This window comes from Gorilla gorilla, chromosome 10, assembly GCF_029281585.2.
Source record: "Gorilla gorilla gorilla isolate KB3781 chromosome 10, NHGRI_mGorGor1-v2.1_pri, whole genome shotgun sequence".
Taxonomy (NCBI): domain Eukaryota; kingdom Metazoa; phylum Chordata; class Mammalia; order Primates; family Hominidae; genus Gorilla; species Gorilla gorilla.
This window is the reverse complement of record NC_073234.2, coordinates 62382677-62401837: the sequence shown is the minus strand read 5'-3', so window position 1 is coordinate 62401837 and position 19161 is coordinate 62382677. Positions and strand designations below refer to the sequence as shown.

Here is a 19161-nt window from a genome sequence, read left to right as displayed (position 1 = left end):
AGGCAATAGGAAAGCATGAGAAATTTTTTAAGGAAGGGAGATTTTGAGCTGAGGCTGCCCTTAAACTAACTGGCTAACACTACTTGGTCAGCACCCACTTAAGAATTAACTCCCAGAACCCTGGTTTAGGTCCAAAATTTTTTGTTGTTGTCCTTCTTCAAACTCCCTTTATCCAATAAAGTTTCCAATTGCCTCATTATTAGTCATTTGCACTGGCCCAGATGTCTGGTACTATAACTTAGGTATCCTTATCCTGGTTACTTTTTGGTGCCTGAAGCAAAGCCCTTTTGTGGACACCCTGGTCAATGCTCAGTCCCATCTAGCCTGGCATCTATGGTCAATAAGCAGTTCCACTGTATTGTTTCAGGCCTTTGAGAAAGGGAACTCCGGAGAGAATGACAAGACAGCATGTCTTTCAGGAAGATAATCAAAGGGATGATTAGACAGATGAACATGGAAAAAGGGGGCATATACTAAGGTAGGAGAATTGTTGCAACAGGAAGGACAAAAGAGAAAATGGGTCTCAATAAAAAGGCTGGCTTATCCAAGCATGGATTTTTCTTTTTTATGAAAGAGAATTCATAGCACTGGATGACATTAAGTGATGAAGATGTGGGAGAGAAACTCAGGATGACTACAAAAATTGCAGTTTCATATTTTGGCTGGTAGTTTTAGCTATATTTGAAGCAAAGAAGAAGCAGACATAGCATAAAGATGATCAGTTTATATTTGATATACAGAGTTTGAGGTAAATATTGAACTAAATAGAAATGCGCCAGGCGCAGTGGCTCACACCTGTAATCCCAGCACTTTGGGAGGCCGAGGCAGGTAGATCACCTGAGGTTGGGAGTTTGAGACCAGCCTGATCAACATGGAGAAACCCCGTCTCTACCAAAAATACAAAATCAGCCAGGCATGGTGGCGCATGCCTGTAAGCTCAGCTACTCGGGAGGCTGAAGCAGGAGAATCGCTTGAACCTGGGAGGCAGAGGTTGCAGTGAGCCGAGATTGTGCCATAGCACTCCAGCCTGAGCAATAAGAGTGAAACTCTGTCTCAAACAAAAAAAAAAAATGTGCAGAAGCAGTTAGATACGATAAACATGTTCAGCAGACTACTGACCACCAGCTCATTATCAGTAGAAACAAGTTTTGAATTATTTTCCCCAGGTTTTAAGAATAAATTAAATGATTTATTCTTGCCCTCTACTCAAAATTGAGACACAGTGGTAAAATGACTGGCAAATGCACTCTGTGGCACAAATAGCACAAACCTCACTAGGGAAATCTAGCCAGAAACTGTAACCTCATTAAAACAATGCACTAACTTCCTGAGATAACTGGCAACTATAGGCAGATGGAAATGCCTTTTATTTAATATGCACTCCACCATCCAATGATCATCCACCCATTTGAATGTGAAGACACTCTAGAAAATAAATTAACAATTCAGTCTCTTCACTTTTGCTTCATTAAACAACATACATTTGTATTAAGAAGCTGAATTTCTACTTTATTTTTAAATATGTTGCAAAAAGTAGGCAATATTTGGTATTAAGCAGCACAACTGAAATCTTTTCAAGTGGCATTTTATAAGTATCAGCAATTGATCTCTAAAAATAAGACTTAACTCACAAACTTAAATTTTGTAAGAAATCATGTCAAATAGATTGCAACACATTAAATTTATGTCTGGATAAAGGAAGTACAAGTTTCAGGACTAGAATATCTCACAAGAAGGTCATAAATCAGCTAAACATTCACTGTTATTAAAAACAAAACACAAAGGTAACTTTCCTAAGATAAAAACAATTCAATCTTTGGGTTCAAAAGGACTTACAACGGAAAATAGAAAGTATCATCTTGATCAAGTTATAACTTACTGTATCTTCAAGCCCAGTGATTTTTTTAAAAAAGTTTTAAACTTACCTCTCTCCATTCTTTATTTCCAACTCCTTGTACATATAAGACACAAACTACAAAAGATGAAAAAATACGCACATATAAATGTCTTTTATGAAAATCATAAGTGAATGTATACAATTTATTTTTCAGCTGTTCAGAAGCTACATGAAAATTAAATGCCTAATTCCTAGACTTACCCTTGCAAAAAAAAAGGCTAGTAAATCATCATATGACTAAAAATTAATTTAAATAATCAGAAAACAAACTATTATGCCAGATCTTTAGAACTTAGTATGAATTGAGCTTGGCACATAAAATAATAAGTACTTGCTAAGGTCTTCATAGATAAATTTTAAAACCATAATTTAAACAATTTGAAATATTTCATTATGTTGTGAAAAACAAGCCAAGCTCTCCCTAAGATATTTACAGTGCTCAAAGGTATAATAGGAATGAAAACTTGGGGCAAGTCATGCTCTACATTTAATATTTATAACTTCCACCCTTAATATTTGTAAATAGGTAAGAAATCCTGTCAACCAAGAAAGGAATTCCCAAAAGGGAGATTAAGAGTTTTGGGTAAAGATTAAGGGATAAGAAGTGTCCCACCCACTTGTCAAATGAGCCCCAGGAATTTTTAATACCCACAATTGCAATGCCTTTTTCCCAATGACTACCTCAAGAATTCTGACAACTGACAAAAACCTTCCCTCTGTAATTCAACCATATTTGTTCACACGTTTGTAGAGATAGAGAACTGTTGTATACCCATTTCTAAAATTACAAGATTCGGAAACACATTGATTTATACAGTTCATTCTGCTGTTTTCTAATTCAAACTACCCTTCTCACTTTACAAGTTATCTCCAATTTTCAATACCTCTAATTAGTAATCAAACACTTTGGTTCATATCAGATGTTACATATTTCACTTGGTTGTAAATTGTATACACCACTTTTATTTTATTTTTCTTTTCTCTCTTTTTTTTTTAAGAGACGGGGTTGGGCGGGTCTCACTATGTAGTCCAGGCTGGTCTTGAACTCCTGGGCTCAGGCAATAGTCCTGCTTCGGCCTCCCAAAGTGCTGGGATTATAGGCATGAACCACCTTGCCCGACCACCACTTTCATTAAAAAAAAAAAAAAAGAAAGAAAGAAAGAAACGTATTACTCTGTGACTAAATAACTTTAAATTATGGCCCATTACAGTTTTCTTTCAAATATAATAATTTCTACCAAATGGCCATAGTACGAGGTTTTAATTTCAAAGTGAACTGTCCCACATTGGAGTCATTTGCATTCTCATTTTATTCTCAAAGTGCTCAGCAAGTCCCTCTTTACCCACAGTACTGCCCGGGGTTGATGAGTATGTAGGGCTTGGGACCATTCCCCTGTTGCTTTCTAGGCTTTAAAACAAACCTTTAAACAAGAACTATGAGTTTCCTACAACTTTTGCAAAATCAAATGATTTTTCAAAAGGCAAGCAATACATACTTACTTGGATCAGATTTAGAAAATGTGTCTCTGTCAAGAAGATTTCTGTTGAATAAAACAGAAAATGTTAGCAAAATAAAAGCAAATATTTATATTTATATAGACATATTAAAACGTGTATGTACATAATTGTGTATATAAACATACACATACACACACATATACATATATATGACTAAATAAACATGTCCTAAGGGTCTGCTTGTATATATTCAGACTGAACATCACTGGACTCCAAAATAAGAGAAAGCTTTTATTTTCTCACTTTCATTCCACTTAACCAATAACATGACTCCTTACATCCTAAGATTAAAATCTCTTGGAGAGAATTAACTGTTTTAGGTTTCCATTTAATCTTTCATTAAGAATATAAAGGTGTTCAGAAATGCTTCCTGAATTGAATTGTGAGTTGTTAATGCAAAATTGTTTGCAGTTCAGAGCACATGATCACGTTAGTCTATACAATTAGAATACAGTTGTGAAGCAGCATCTACTGACATTTGTGTTACATCAACCCTGATGAGTTTTATGTTGCTATTACGGTTTCGGAATTTAAGATGAACATATAGATGTTGCCTGAAGACTCTTTTCAGTAAACATTAAAAACGTACACAAGGCCATTATTAGTACTTTTTTTTCCAGATATTTCTAAAATAGAATAACAATGGAAAATCAGAAAGTAGGAAAGCCTGGATTCCTCTGATACTAGTGTATTGCTACCCTCAATGGTAGTAATGCAGTCCTATACTTTATGCTCATAACAATAACCCTGAGTACTCATTAAAAAGTTAAATTCAATATGCTCTGATTCACAAGGCAGGAAATTATTAGAAAAATTTCCATCTAAAATTAGTTTTTATAAAATTATGATTTAAAGCTATATGCTTTTCTGAAAAATTTGATTATCCAGAATGATGACTTGAGGGTTCTAAAAGTTCAAATTTGTGTTTAACAATCATCTTCCATTAATTAAAATGGAATAGCTAAATTACATTTCTATTTGTAATACTTATAATAAAAATCTCGTGTTCAAGCTGTCTTATTTTCCACCAGGACTACTATTCATGTGCATTTATTTGTACTGCCCTTGGTATCTGAAAAGTCCCTTTTTCATATGAATCTGGCATCCTTTCTTATTTCAGGTTCTCAAAAGTGATTGCCTCCATTGAATCACTATACACTGAAAAAATAAAAACATATTCAACAAACCAATGCAGCACAAACAATGAAATGAGATCATGTCTTGAAATATTCCTAGAAAGGAGAAACATCAGACATACTCATATTTGGAATTAAATCAGATTAGAAGACCACTAGTCAGTAATCACATTAAATTAATCCTTTCTGTCCCCTGAGCAGACACCATGACTCCAGCAATGGTTAGCAAACAGTAAACTAAAATATTTTCATTTGAGAAATTACTGTGATATTACATTTATTATACAAAGGTAGTTCTTCACTTAAGTGGGAATTCTCCCAATCCTTCCTGTGACTCAAGCTTTTGCTCATTAGGTATCCTAGGAAAATATTATGCTGTTTCTTTCAGAATTCACAAAGAAACAGAGATGACAGTGCAAAATATTGTGATGTGGCTGTGACTCAAAAACTATGCTATGTACATATTTAACAGAAAATAATGTAGTTTCAATGCCTTACTTATGTAAAAAAAAGTAAACTACAAGTTTTAACCACAAATACAAAATAAAGGATTTCTATAAACAATAGGACAGATGAGTATTCTTTTTTTTTGAGACGAAGTTTCACTTGTTACCCAGGCTGGAGTGCAATGGTGCGATCTCTGTTCATTGCAACCTCCGCCTTCCAGGTTCAAGTGATTCTCCTGCCTCAGCCTCCCGAAAGTAGCTGGGATTACAGGCATGTGCCATCACGCCCAGCTAATTTTATATTTTTAGTAGAGACAGGGTTTCTCCATGTTGGTCAGGCTGGTCTCAAACTCCCGACCTCAGGTGATCCACCCACCTCTGCCTCCCAAAGTGCTGGGATTACAGGCGTAAGCCACTGCACCCCACTGAGATTAGTATTCTTAATCATAAACTTTACTTGTCACATTGTTTCACTCAGCCATTGTGATCCATAACACATAATGGTAAGATCAAAAATAAAACAAGCCAACAAAAAACTCTTTGTATAATGACAAGTAAAAATCTATAAATCTTCATAACATAGTCTGAAATTTGCAATTTAACTTTCCAATTATATTTGGTAATAATTTTACCTGTACTTTGGTCATATGAATATAATAGAATAGATTATCTCTGACAGGTTGAATTCCCAAAAGACTACTTTACTCAAGCATATATGATCGCAAAGTTGGAAAAGGCAAATATTCTTAGTGATATATACACTGCAAAAGACCAGTGATTGTTAAAATGCACCATTCAGTTTAGATTTATTTTAGGAATAAGAATTTTATCTTCCCAATATCCTATTAGAAACAAAGCCCATTCACATTAAGTAAAATAAGATAGGTATTATTGCAAAGGCCATTTCATAAATTCAGAAACTAAGCTGGGGCTCAGAGAAAGTGAGTGAATGAGTCAATGTACACAGCCCAGTACAGAATAATCTAATGGTACCAATCATTCTGAATCTGATTCTTCTGTTCTTTACAAAATACCTCAGTTTCTGGAGAAGTCCAGAAGACTTCTTACTTTCTATGAGTATTGAAAATGTCAAAGGCCTCCAATTTTACCTACCACATGAATATAAAGGAAAATAAATTCCTGTTCATAGACTAGTATAAAGAGAGATGCTGCTTATAGAATGAGGACAGAAAACCAGAATGAGAGGCCAAACCCACTATACTTTTCAAAGAAAAAAAATCTTTGTTTTTTATATATTGCACTTTTAAAAATAAACATACACACACCCCTCCATGACCAGATTTTATATGAGAAGGCTACTCTTCCCTCCATGGACTTGTCATCTGCTTGAGCTAGGATGCCTGTAACTTTGTTCCTACCATTTTATAACATGATGTTGAACATCAACACTAGGTTAAAAGTCCTGAACATGTCTTTCTATTCTGCAAATCTAGATGTAGCTAATACAAAAGAACAAATTCTTCAAAAGAAATTTTGGAAAAATACAGTGTACAAGTTAGAAAAATTATCTGATGAAATATCTAATCAAAATTATAATCTATAAAGTGCCTGAGTTGTTCTAGTATCCACTCATCCTCAAATTTCATTAAAATTCCTAGACTATGAGCTTAAAGGGGGATAATTGAAATAGCATAACTAAAGCCGAGGCCCAGCCAATTTAATTCTAACCTGTAGGAAGAAATACTATCAGAAGTCTTCAAACCACAGCAACTCCATCTTGAATAACGGCTAGGTAAAATAAGGCTGAGACCTGCTAGGCTGCAATCCCAGGAGGTTAAGGCATCCTTAGTCACGGTATAAGGAGATTGGCACAAGGTGCAGGTCATAAAGACCCTTCTGATAAAACAGGTTGCAGTAAAGAAGCTGGCCAAAACTCACCAAAACCAAGATGGTGATGAGAGTGACCTCTGGTCTTCCTCACTGCTACACTCCCACCCGGGCCATGACAGTTTACAAATGCCATGGCAACATCAGGAAGTACCCTATATGTTCTAAAAAGGGAAGGCATGAATAATCCACCCCGTGGATATAATCAAGAAATAACCATAAAAATGAGCAACCAGCAGCCCTCGGCACTCCTCTGCCCATGGAGTAGCTGTTCTTTTGTTCCTTTTCTTTCTTAATAAACTTGCTTTCACTTTATTGACTCACCTAGAAATCTTTCTTGGGCAAGATCCAAGAACCCTTTCTTGGAGTCTTGATCGGGACACCTTTCTAGTAACATCACTGGGTTAACTGGAGAGGTGTATTTTGCATGAAATGTAAAATTAAAAAGTAGATAAGCAGGAATTTAGCAACACCTTTCCAAAACCATCCAAGATAAAGAATTCCCTGACTCCTGGGCCTTCCTACTCAATTCTCATGCATATTCATCCTTGAGAACAGCCTGCCTTCCCCTAAACACAATAGTCAGTTAGCTCATCTGATAACCCAGCCTGCTCTGATTTTATGCTCAACAAGTCATCTTCCAAATTTAAGACAGTTTCTCATATAGTTGTTACTGAGTAGCCAATATGAATATCACAGTTGTCTTTACTGTTGTAGTTTTTATTGTCAGTCGGCATTCTGAGACCCACATTGAACAGCCAGCTAGCCTCTTAAAATTGTATCTCATGCTTGTCTTTCTCAAACTGGAAAGTAGCAATTCTCTTTCAACTTCAAAGCAAATCTGCAAGTATTTTTCAAGCAAATAATCTATGGCCAAGACCTAACTAAGCACTATCAAAAATAATACAATCTGTATTAAAGGTTTATTTCAAGAAGGCTGAATTTTACTTACATAAATAACTAAATAGCAATATAGGATGGTATATGAAATCACAGTTTATTATAGGGAGAAAGAACAGTAACCTAAAAACTGTCAAATTGATTCAGCTACGACAACAACAACAAAAGCCAGGTACAGTAATTAGTTCTTATTCCAACTATTTTTCAAATAATTGATAATCATATATATAATTTAAGTGATCTAAATAAATATATGTCCTGAAATGAGTACCTTATTGAGACAGTCAGGTGGGAGGGTGTCCCTGGCAAAACTCCAACCAGCCTGTGCACTGGGAATCTACACTGTGGTGGAGCCATAGTTTGCCCCACTTGCAGTGGGGAGGAGCCTGGCCACTCCTCTTCCTGAGTGGAACCTGAGATTCAAATTGCCAGATAGGAAGCAGCCCAGTAGGGACCCTGGCTTTACAGAGAGTCTCTGTTTCCCCTTTTTTTTTTCCTTTTTGCCAAATACGTCCCATTTTTCTCCCTCCTCGAATTGTCTGTGAGCCTAAATTTTCATGGCTATGGGACAAGGACCCTGTCTTTAGCCAAACTAAGGAAAAAATCCTGCAATATTATTTTTAAAAAGCTAAGTATTTTTTCCATTATATTTATGTGTATTAAGGATTTAGTAGTAGAAAATAAAAACTTTGAATTCTTCATATGTATAATGAGCATAACATGATGTATTTAAAGTAAAAAGTGACTTGTGAGTTAATCCTAAAGTTGCAGGCATGCTACTCACTCTTTCTTGCTCAGCAGATAAAATCACCTAATAAATATTCTTGTTAAAAAATCCTTTAAAAGGGAAACAAATATCATTATCCTTCCACAGATGAAATTTGAAAAAGACAACTTGTGTGTGAATTTTAAAGTTAATAGTTTCAGAGTAAAGGCAATTTTGCTATTTGTGACCTTTTTAAAGTTCTAATTTAATTAAAAAATTAGAAATTTTTAAAGTTCTAATTCAATAAAAAAAAAAAACATACAAGATACTTGTTTTAGCGGTTAAGTCCTCAACTTGGAGACATAAAATTAATTCCAAAAAGCACTGTGACCAGCAGAAGTGAAACAACACATTAAAAAATCTACTGCTGTACCTTGAGTGCAATTTTTCCATTTAATTTTCAACAGGAATGGAAATATAGTTTGTAAATAGAGCCCAACAAAAAAATATTTAATTTTCTATAGGGACAAAAATACAGTTTATAAGTAGAGCCAAACAATGCTTTATCATTTTGCAAACACTGTCCAGAATAAATTTTCCACATGTGGACAGAGACCAGTATCTCTGAATCATAATGTCCCCTGCAAATTGCCCTGTGTCAATAAGCAGAATGATTCTGGTTTTAATTAAAATTTTGTAAATTATTAAGGGCCTTTTATTTATTTATTTTTCAGTGTAGTCTCTGGACCACTGATAGCCTGCAAAGTCTTTACCAAATGTTGCTTAGGCAGCTACAGAAACTAGCACAAGCTTGCACATAAGTGGGGCCCGTTGAATGAACGAAGAGTTTTAGTCTCCAATCTACAGCATCATCTTTTTTCACTTTAGGTAAGGTTAGGTGTTTTATTATAGAAGGCAGAGTAGAAGGGGAATCCAGCATTTGGCGCCTTTGCTCTAATAGGTAATCCATTAACTGAAAATCCCTGAGAGTGACAGCATCACTGAGCCCCATGTCACTGAACCATGCCCACGGCCTTTATTTAGGGCATTATGTTATCTTATGGACTGGAATCAGAAAGTTATTTGTATGTATATATATTTTTTTAATGTACATACACACAAAATGGTTTTCAGAATTTTTTTTTATGAAGACAAGGAAATCAAAACTTTTTTTGAGCAACTGAAAGCAAATTTAATCTTTGGAAGTGATTTAAATGCAATGTTTAATTCTCTCTGATTCATTCATTCTTTTATTTTATTCACTGAATAAACAATACCCTGAGAAATTTAACATAACACACTTCAGGAAGAAATATTTTTCCCAAAACTACAATTTCTATAGCAAGGGGAGCCAAACTGTGTACAGGCAAAAAGGAAAGGTTTAGAAATGAAAAAAAAAGGCCGGGAGCGGTGGCTCATGCCTGTAATCCCAGCACTTTGGGAGGCCGAGACGGGTGGATCACGAGGTCGGGAGATCGAGACCATCCTAGCTAAAACGGTGAAACCCCGTCTCTACTAAAAATACAAAAAATTAGCTGGGCGTGGTGGCAGGCGCCTGTAGTCCCAGCTACTCGGGAGGCTAAGACAGGAGAATGGCGTGAACCCGGGAGGCGAGCTTGCAGTGAGCCGAGATCGCACCACTGCACTCCAGCCTGGGGGACAGAGCGAGATTCCGTCTCAAAAAAAAAAAAAAAAAGAAATATTTTAAAACCGAAACTTACTAAAAAGCCAAAGTCAGCTAGCATCTAAGATACCAAGTAATTCTGAAGGATAGGGTCATTGGAAAGTACTTAACAAGATTATCTGTCTTTCAAGAAAGTTAAGAACAGACTTTCAGATTTGAAGCTGCACAAATAGACTAAAAAATTCAGTTCAACAGCTTCCTCTGGTAGCCTGAATATACAGCAAGAAGTTTATCATAAATGACAGATATTACCCAACAGACACTAGGGATAAAAGAAATTTTAAGTTATTTTTCAGTTTCTGCTGAAATTGGTTGTTCAAAGTACTTATTACTACTGTTAAGCTGAAAAGGCCAGTTATAAAATTATAGTTTCAACCTTTGCATGGGTGAATTTGGGTTAGACACTAACAGAAATTTGAAGAGAGGAGAATTAACCGTATATTTTTTTATATTCGTTCTGAAGCATTCAACCGTGATTGATATCCTTGGAAACTACTTAAAAAGAAACCTATGCTTTGTCAGAACTTGACACGTCAGAGCTCTGGTTAGCCTGAGATAAATACAAGAACCTACGGGTTTGAAGTAATGGAGGGTTAACTCAGGGTAATGCAAGCTTTCAGAAAAAGATACAGAATGCAATTCCTGATTTCAGCTGGAAAAGGGAAACATGTTTATGCTTTAAAAAAAATGCAGAAAAAAAAAGAGACTGAGAGCAGGATATGGGTCTTCTTAAAAACCTAAATCTCAGGTATAAAACTAAATTCATTACCTTTTCCCCAATCTTATGGCTCCTGTATTTTCTGTCCTAGTAAATGACAATTGTGAAAGAAAAATAATGGACACCCAAACATATCAGGTCCAAATCCCTGGAACCTGTAAATGTGACCTTATTTGGAAGAGGTCTCTGCAGACATGATTAAACTATAAATCCTGAGATGAGTAGATTACCCTGGATTATCTGGGAGGGCCAAAAATTCAATCACATATATCATATATAAGAGGAAGGCAGAGGGCGATTTGACACTTACAGAAGAGACAAGACAGTGACAGCACAGAGAGAGTTGTAGATTTTGGCCTTGAATATTAGAGTGATGCAGTCACAAGCCAAAGCAAGCTAGCAGCAACCACCAGGAGCTGGAAAAGGCAAAGAATGGATTGTCCACTAGAGCAGCTGGAGTGACATCAGCCCTGCCAACACCTTGATTTCAGCCCGGCAATACTGATTTAGGACTTTTGGCATCCAGACCTGTGAGAAAATAAATTTCTGTTCTTTTAAGCCAACAAGGTTGTGGCAATTTATTATAACAGCCACAGGAAACGAATACAGCCAGCAACACTGTCCAACCTCTCCTCCAAGCAAGACGCCTCAGTAACAGGTCATCTTGTCTCCCATATCCCGGTTCATTCACCAAGACGCCTCCAGGAGAAAGCTCTCTACTGTAAATACTTAAGCAAATGCCTCGCTTGCAAAAAAACCCATTACCTCCAGAAATTCCAAACTCCATAACATTGCACTGAGCACCTGCCACATTCTGACCCCTGGCTATGTCTCCAGCTGCACCTCTATCCATATTATTTCTTACAGACTTTGCTTCCAGACACTTCAGATTCTTTGCGGTCCCTCAAATGAATCCTGCCTCACACTTCTCTACACTTACGTTTTACCATAGCATTCTGTTTCCCAAAATTTCCTCACCAACCCCTTTCCTGCTAGGAAATGAGAATTCCTCTTTCAGCCTCTCTCCATGGCTCTGTCCTAGCATGCAGAACTGATTATTTCCCCCAGGTGCCCCATCACACTCAACAAGAATCTGTATCACAAATTGCACACCTTCTATTTATTTACTAAGTGCCAGGCACTGAGCTGGGCACTTAAATAAATCATTTCACTTAACCCTCACCATAATCCTACCAAGTAGCAATTATTAGCAGGATCCATTTTCCAAATAAGTTAATCAAATTCAGAGAGGTTAAATAAAGTGGCCAAAGTCACGGAAAGGGCAAACACTTGGAGGCTGCTTTGCAAATTTTCTATTGATTTCTGAATTTGATTTTGATTTTTGATGTCTGTTTTTGTTACACTATTCATCTATATCATTGAGAACAAAATGAAATGAGCTGCAAATAATGTTATTATTTAGCATCATTTCAGAGACTCTACAGAGAAAGATATAAAATAAAAATTAGGCAGTATTGGAAAGAGAAAAATTAAATTACTTGCAGAAGATTTAATTTTGTACACAGAAAAAAGCAAGAGAATTAACAAATAAAAGCTTTTTAAATTAATAAGATAATTCAGTAGAGTGATTGGGAGCTTGATGAATACATAATAGTCAATAATTCTCCTGGGTATCAACTGTTAATCATTCTATCCAACTAGGCTGTTTAGTAGTGATATGTTGCCTTCAATTGCTGAAGTATGTGAGCTATGCAGCTCTCACTATAACCTCACTCCAAAATAGTATGTTACCAAGAAAGCAAGTCTCAGGCCAAATTGTGCCAAAGTGACAAATATTCATTACCAAGAAGAACTCAAAACAGTCACACAGTGTACTCCATCAGTTTAATCAACTTCCAGCTCCTTGTCCTTTCAGACACTCTAAATAGCACCTTCAGGCAGATGTGACAATATTCTGTTGAGAGTGTCTAACTTTCTGGTCAGATAAGTGTAGAGAATTCTCTAAACATTTATATCCATTACCTAAGGCGTCCCTAGGCCTACGGCACCACTCTAAAGGTCACTAGGCAGGTATCTCCCGTTCACTTGAGCAATATTTCTAGCTAATCCACAGTATCTTTTTGTAACAGTTTTATTCAGATGTAAATGACATACTATAAAATTTGCCCTTTTAAAGTGTACAATCCAGTGGTTGATAGTATATTCACAGAGTTGTGCAACTACTTACCACTATCTAATTTTAGAATATTTTCCTCTCTCCTCCCACCAAAAACACCCTGAACCCATCAAAAATCACACCCTATTCCACTTCCCCGAGCCCCTGGTAACCACTAATCTTTCTGTCTCCATGTATTTGCCTATTCTGAGCATTTCATGTAAATAGAATCACGATCATATACAATATGTGCTCTTTTTGTGACTAGCTTCTTTCAAGTACATGATGTTTCGAAGATTCAGCCATGTTGTAGTATCTGTCAGTACTTCATTCCGTTTTATTGCCAAATCATATTCTATTGTATGGATATACCACTTTGGTTCATCGATTCATAGATATTTGGGGTGTTTCTATTTTTTGGCTATTATGAATAATACTGCAATGAAGATTTGTACAAGTTTTTATGCGGACATATGGTTTCACTTCTCTGGGGTACATACCTAACAGAATTGCTGGGTCCTATGGTAACACTATTTTTAAAATCTGAAAAAACTGCCAAACTATTTTCCAAAGTGACTGCATTATATTACATTCCTACCAGCAATATATAGTTGTTCCAATTTCTCCACATCCTCTCCAATGTTATTGTCAGTCTTTTTTTTTATAATTGTATAGTGGTATGAAGTAGTCAATCCACATACCTGATCACCACACGTTTTATCAGTTTGGTTTTTTTAAGTCTAACATCCATCGTAATTACAAAACGCTCTGGTGTTGATAAAGGGTAAAGATAGTCTAACAGTTAGGAGTAGCCACTTCCAGAGCATGAGCTACTGATTAAACTTCCAATGCTAACTCACCACACCCAAAGTATATAAAACTGATTAGGATCCTTGAGATTTAACTCTACAGTCTAACACACACATCTATATGACACTCTCTGCTGAAATATTTTAAAGTAAATTACAGAGAAAAATCATTAACCACAATCAATTGAAAAAAAGATGAAGAAAAGGTAACATACTATTTTAAAATTTTGGCGTAAAGGATACTTTCTAAGCTTGATTATGAAGCCTAGAGAAAAAATTAATTTATATGATAATGAATGTATTTTAAACTTATATAGAGAAAATGATATAATAATTAAACTCAAAATGCAACATTTGTTACATATATCATATACAAGAATGTTAAGGCTATAAATATACAAAGCACTCTCTAAATTAATGAGAAAAAAGTATAAGCACCCCAAAAGAAAAATGACTTAAAGAAGTGAATTGGCATTTTATAAGAGGAAGAAATATATTTGGTCACTCACATTTTAAATAAAGTTCATCCTGAATAATGAGCAATGACATGCAAATAAAATAAATAAGATAATGCTCTACTGTGAGACAGACAAATATTAGCTGCATGAATAGAACTCATTTAGTTGTAAGTTACAGAAGAAAAGGGAAATTTATGGTGAAAATACAGATATTTTATACAGCCCAGATTCAGGCATGTAGCTGACCCTGTGAGAAGAACAAAAACAAGGGCAGAAATACCCAAACTGTTTTTCTGTGTGCAAGTATTATCTATTTCAATCTTTTTTTTTTAACTGCTTCCTCTACTTCTCTAAACTACATGGTGGGAAACATAGATGCTGATATTGTTTGGCTCTATGTCCCCACCCACATCTCATGTAGAATTGTAATCCTCAATGTTGGAGGAGGGGCCGGGTGGGAGGTGATTGGATCATGGAGGCAGTCCTCCCCCTTCTGTTCTTGTGATAGTGAGTTCTCAGGAGATTTGGTTGTTTAAAAGTGTGTAGCACTTCCCCCTTCTCTCTCTCTCTCCTGCTCCACCATGTAAAGCCGTGCCTGCCTCCCCTTGTGCTTTCCACCATGATTGAAAGTTTCTGGAGGCCTCCCCAGCTATGCTGCCTGTACAGCATACAGAATGGTGAGCCAATTAAATCTCATTTCTTCATAAATTACCCAGTCTCAAGTAGTTCTTTACAGCAAGGGGAGAACAGACTAATATAGATGGCTGGGGTTATTAGCTCCATATTTTATAATTCTGGCACCCAAGAAGAGAGTGCCAGCTTTTCCCCACTTCATTACAATCACCAGATCTCATGGACTTGTCATCACCTGGCAGGGTGCCACCTCTGAACAGTCATTACGACTGGGAACCACCAGTTCCACCATTTACTAGCTGTGTAAACTAAAACTCTCTAGGCTTCAGTTTTCTTATCTGTAAAAAAGGAGATGATCATAGTATCCTCCTCATAGAGTTGTTTGAGGAGTAAGTAAGTAAATATAAAGCGCTTAGAGCAAACCCAGCATATAGTAAATATTGGAAAAACTATTAGAGGCAAAGGCAAAGAGAATAATGTAGAGTGGGTGTGCAATGCCCTAAATTAAGTGATAAAGCCCTAAACTGTGATTAAGGAAAAAGGTCAAATTCATTCGAAAACATTCATTCATGCTTTCTTTCAACACAGATTTATTGGGCATGTATTATGTGCCAGGCACTACTAGAGTAGTGTATGGGAATAGTTAAGCCCTGATCTCAAGTCCACTTTGTAGAAGAAAGAAGAGATGTAATGTGAGCCTAAGGCTGCTCCTCCAAGTTCCTTTTGCCTTCTATGAAATTAAAAGGGGCCAAAGAGCCTCCTGGTAAAATGAAAAATGAATCCTCTTGATCTCTTTTTAAGTTTATACTGTCGGCCCAGCCAGGGTCTGGTGGAAGGAATATATAATAGGAAACGCTGAGAGGAATTTCTTTACAAAAGAAGGTAGAGCTCAGATGGGAGACCCAGATTCAGAGACAAAGACAGGCCCACACAGTCTGGAGCCTGGAACTGTGGGGTGTGTGCCCACAGAGCAAAAAAGTTGTGAATATATGGATTTAAAGAAATGACGACACCCAGGGAGTCTTTAGTAAGGAGGACTTCTGACTGAGACTGAACCTAGAAGGACCACATAGAACCACAAAGATCTGGTAAATCAAGAGAGACAAGCACCAGGAGGCAATGAGCAGAGTTACATACAGGGTTACAGGGACAGCAGACAGCAAGGTCTCATGCCAGGCTTTGTAGCAATAGGACATTACTGCAACTTCCCAGTGGCACTGTCAACAGCAATGTTTTAACAACAGCAGTGAAGGCTCCATGGAGGCAGACAGATAGGAAGAGGGGTATATTGAGACCACAGCTGAGATCATTCCCTTGGAGAGATGCTCGCCAGGCAGGGGGTACTAGGCCTGAAAAGCAGCAGCTAGGTTCAGGTATTAATATCTGAAGCCAAAATCCAAGGAAAAAAACTCGACTTCCATCTTACGTAAGTCATTGTAAAATAAATATGAATGGAAATATGCCTTATATGCCTCTAAATAAATGCACAAAGAGATATCTGCTTAGCCTGACCTATTGCTGGGTAAGAAAGTTGGGGTGATTTGTACTTTATCCTTTGCTCTTTTCAACATAATTTGATTTTTTTTTGCATATTTTTACAACTTTATCTTCATGAAGTGATCTACTGTTTTCCAAATATTTCAGTTGAATACCTGTATAAAAACAAGAATTCCTTGCTAAGCTATGGAAACTTTCAAAACACTTTATTAATATTATCTCAAACAATCCTTATACAACTGTATCAGAAGGAATTTCTATAAACAGAAGCACAAGGAAACTAACTTATCTGAACTCTCATAGTAAAGTATGGAGCTGCCGTTTAAATCCAGATCTTTCTGGCTCTAAACTTTTGCTAAGCCTGTAATACATTACACCATTCCCTAACTATGTTACAACACTTGAGATTATATATCATTATTTTTCTCAGTCTCTCCTCCTGCCCACTCTAAAAGCAGTAACCACATTTCAGCTCACTTGCTAACAGCTAAGTGGACAATGATCCTCCAAATATTTTACACAATTAGCTAGATTAGCAGTCTTTTAGGGTTTATTGCTTTTCCCAGAGTCAGTGCAATGGATCACTTGTCCAAGAACAAGAGCTGATGACTGTGATGTGCCTACAGATCTCCACTAAGTAGAAAGCTGGAGGCTAACATCACTCTACCCAACATCAGCTCACATACTGCTGCCTTCCAAGCACCACTCCCAAAATATATTGATCATATGACTGGATTTTCTAACATTTTGTTCCTTTGTCTATTAGCTGTAGAATAATATGTTGCTTCTATAATGGAGGAAAAGTCATGTATATTCAGGCTCAACATTTCAACATTTCAAAAGAAAATCTTTATCTATATGCAAGGTTGTCTTGAGCCAGCTCTCTTTAAGATGCATAAAATAATACATAGGCTATGACAATGAAAACAATAACATGCTTGTAAAGGTAAGGCTAGATTGGCAAGGTTGGTTTTTTTCTTCCTCCAGATTTTAAGCAATATCTTCTGTAATTTCTTTGGACCATTGAACAATTCAGAAGTACCTAGGAGTAATCTGAGATTTGCAGACTCAATAACAGAATTTAAACAGAAGAAGGAACTAATCCAAATGGGAATATGTAGGTCAGCATAAATGATCAGCTGAGATACAGGAGAATGAAAATGACTTCCTAATATGTATGTTTCATCCTTATCAGAAGTGAGTAGAACAGAAGTGTGCCCTGACTCAAAGGCTCTCATCTCGGCCCCAAAACCAACAAAACAACAATGGAAACAAAATCTCAGTAGCAGCCCATCCTACCTACAGTTCTACAAGTCCTAAAAAAACCACTGAATGAAACAGGCATACGCAATTGCTTGGCTATGTCTCCTTCATCCTGCCTTTTTACAATTGATTTTTTTTCAACTCAATTAATACTATACTCTTTCTGGACTTCAGGCCTTCCAGCCATGGTTCCTGTTCATATGTGATGTGCCTTTCTTCTACTAACATTCCTTTCTTCAACTACATATTGAATAAATAATTATCAAGCACTTTCTATATGCAATACACTGGACTAGAAGCTAAGTGGGATGCAAAGCTGAATAAGACATGATTCTTATCCTATGAGAATTTACAGTTTAATACCTGTCTGACACTCATTCAAATGTTTAGTCAACCAGCACTAGGTTATTAAGTGCCAGATAAAGGATTTAGTGTTGGAGACCATGATATGAACACATTGGGCTCCAGGCCCTAGATTATTTATATTCCATTAAGGGGACAGATTTGTAAACAAATATGTGCAGTGAAATGTGGAATATGTATAATAAATAAATTCATTACAAATTAGAGAAAGGGAGGGGTGGACAATTCAATCTGAAGGATCAGGAAAAGTCTTCATAGTATGAGTGATGCTTGAACTATCGGCAGAGTCCATCAGGTGAGATAACAACGTGAGGCCAAACTGTTCCTACCAGAGAGAACCACAGTGTGAACATCATGGTTTTCTCAGGAAATGCAGGTGTCTGAAGTGACTTAGAGTTTAGGAAAGAGTTTAGAGGCAAAAGTGGAGAAGGGGAGGGTGGTGGGACATAGAGAGAAAGAGACGAGGCTGAAAATTTAAGTCAGGGTTTGGAAGATCCTGATGACTCATTATACAGGCAACTAGAGGGTCTTAGACAAGGGAGTAATAGCATGATGTCATTTGCCCTTTTTGAGTACAACTCTACCAGCTCAAAGTACAGGATTCCTGGCGAGGAGGAGAAGGTTGGCCGGAGATTGTGAGGTTGGAAGAGTCAAGGAACTTGTGCGTAGTCTTTGCATGGGTCAGACTGGCCTGGACCTAGTTAGCAGAATGGTCAGCCATGTTAAAGAGACGATACGGAAGTAGAAGGAATGGGAGGATGAGGCCTGAGGCTCAACTGACAGAAGATTTACTGGGGTATTGGGGGCATAGAGAAAATGATGGGGAGGACTTAGTCCCTTGTAGGAAAGCAACCTAGAATTTTCAGGAGTGCCCATAAGTAGTTCGCAAAACCTCTGAAGCAATTTTGATGGTGCCTCTTGTTGACAATAGCTGGTTTAGACCATGCTGCCAAAATGAAAATGACACAACCACACAACAGTTGCATTTTGTAAATCACAGCATTTTATATATGTGCTGGAAATTGTTCATCAATCATCATCATCATCACCTTGTATTACCATTTATTGACCTCATTGAAACAAAGTGGCTTTATAATTTTCTTTTTTTTCCTAATTTTATAGCTATAGCCACTAATGAGGTCTGTTTCTCTGGAAAGACTTGATGTAAT

At 36.7% G+C, this 19161-nt stretch overlaps 1 protein-coding gene across 1 annotated transcript in view; it reads right to left on the bottom strand.

The window, feature by feature from the left end:
* The window catches only part of CPNE8 (copine 8), a 255945-nt gene that overhangs the window by 220012 nt on the left and 16772 nt on the right, over positions 1-19161 (bottom strand). The window contains exons 2-3 of the mRNA XM_004052956.5: positions 3398-3438; positions 1926-1972 (exon numbers count right to left, since the gene is read on the bottom strand). Coding sequence (XP_004053004.2) covers positions 1926-1972; positions 3398-3438 — 88 coding nt within the window. The remainder of the gene's footprint in view (positions 1-1925; positions 1973-3397; positions 3439-19161) is intronic.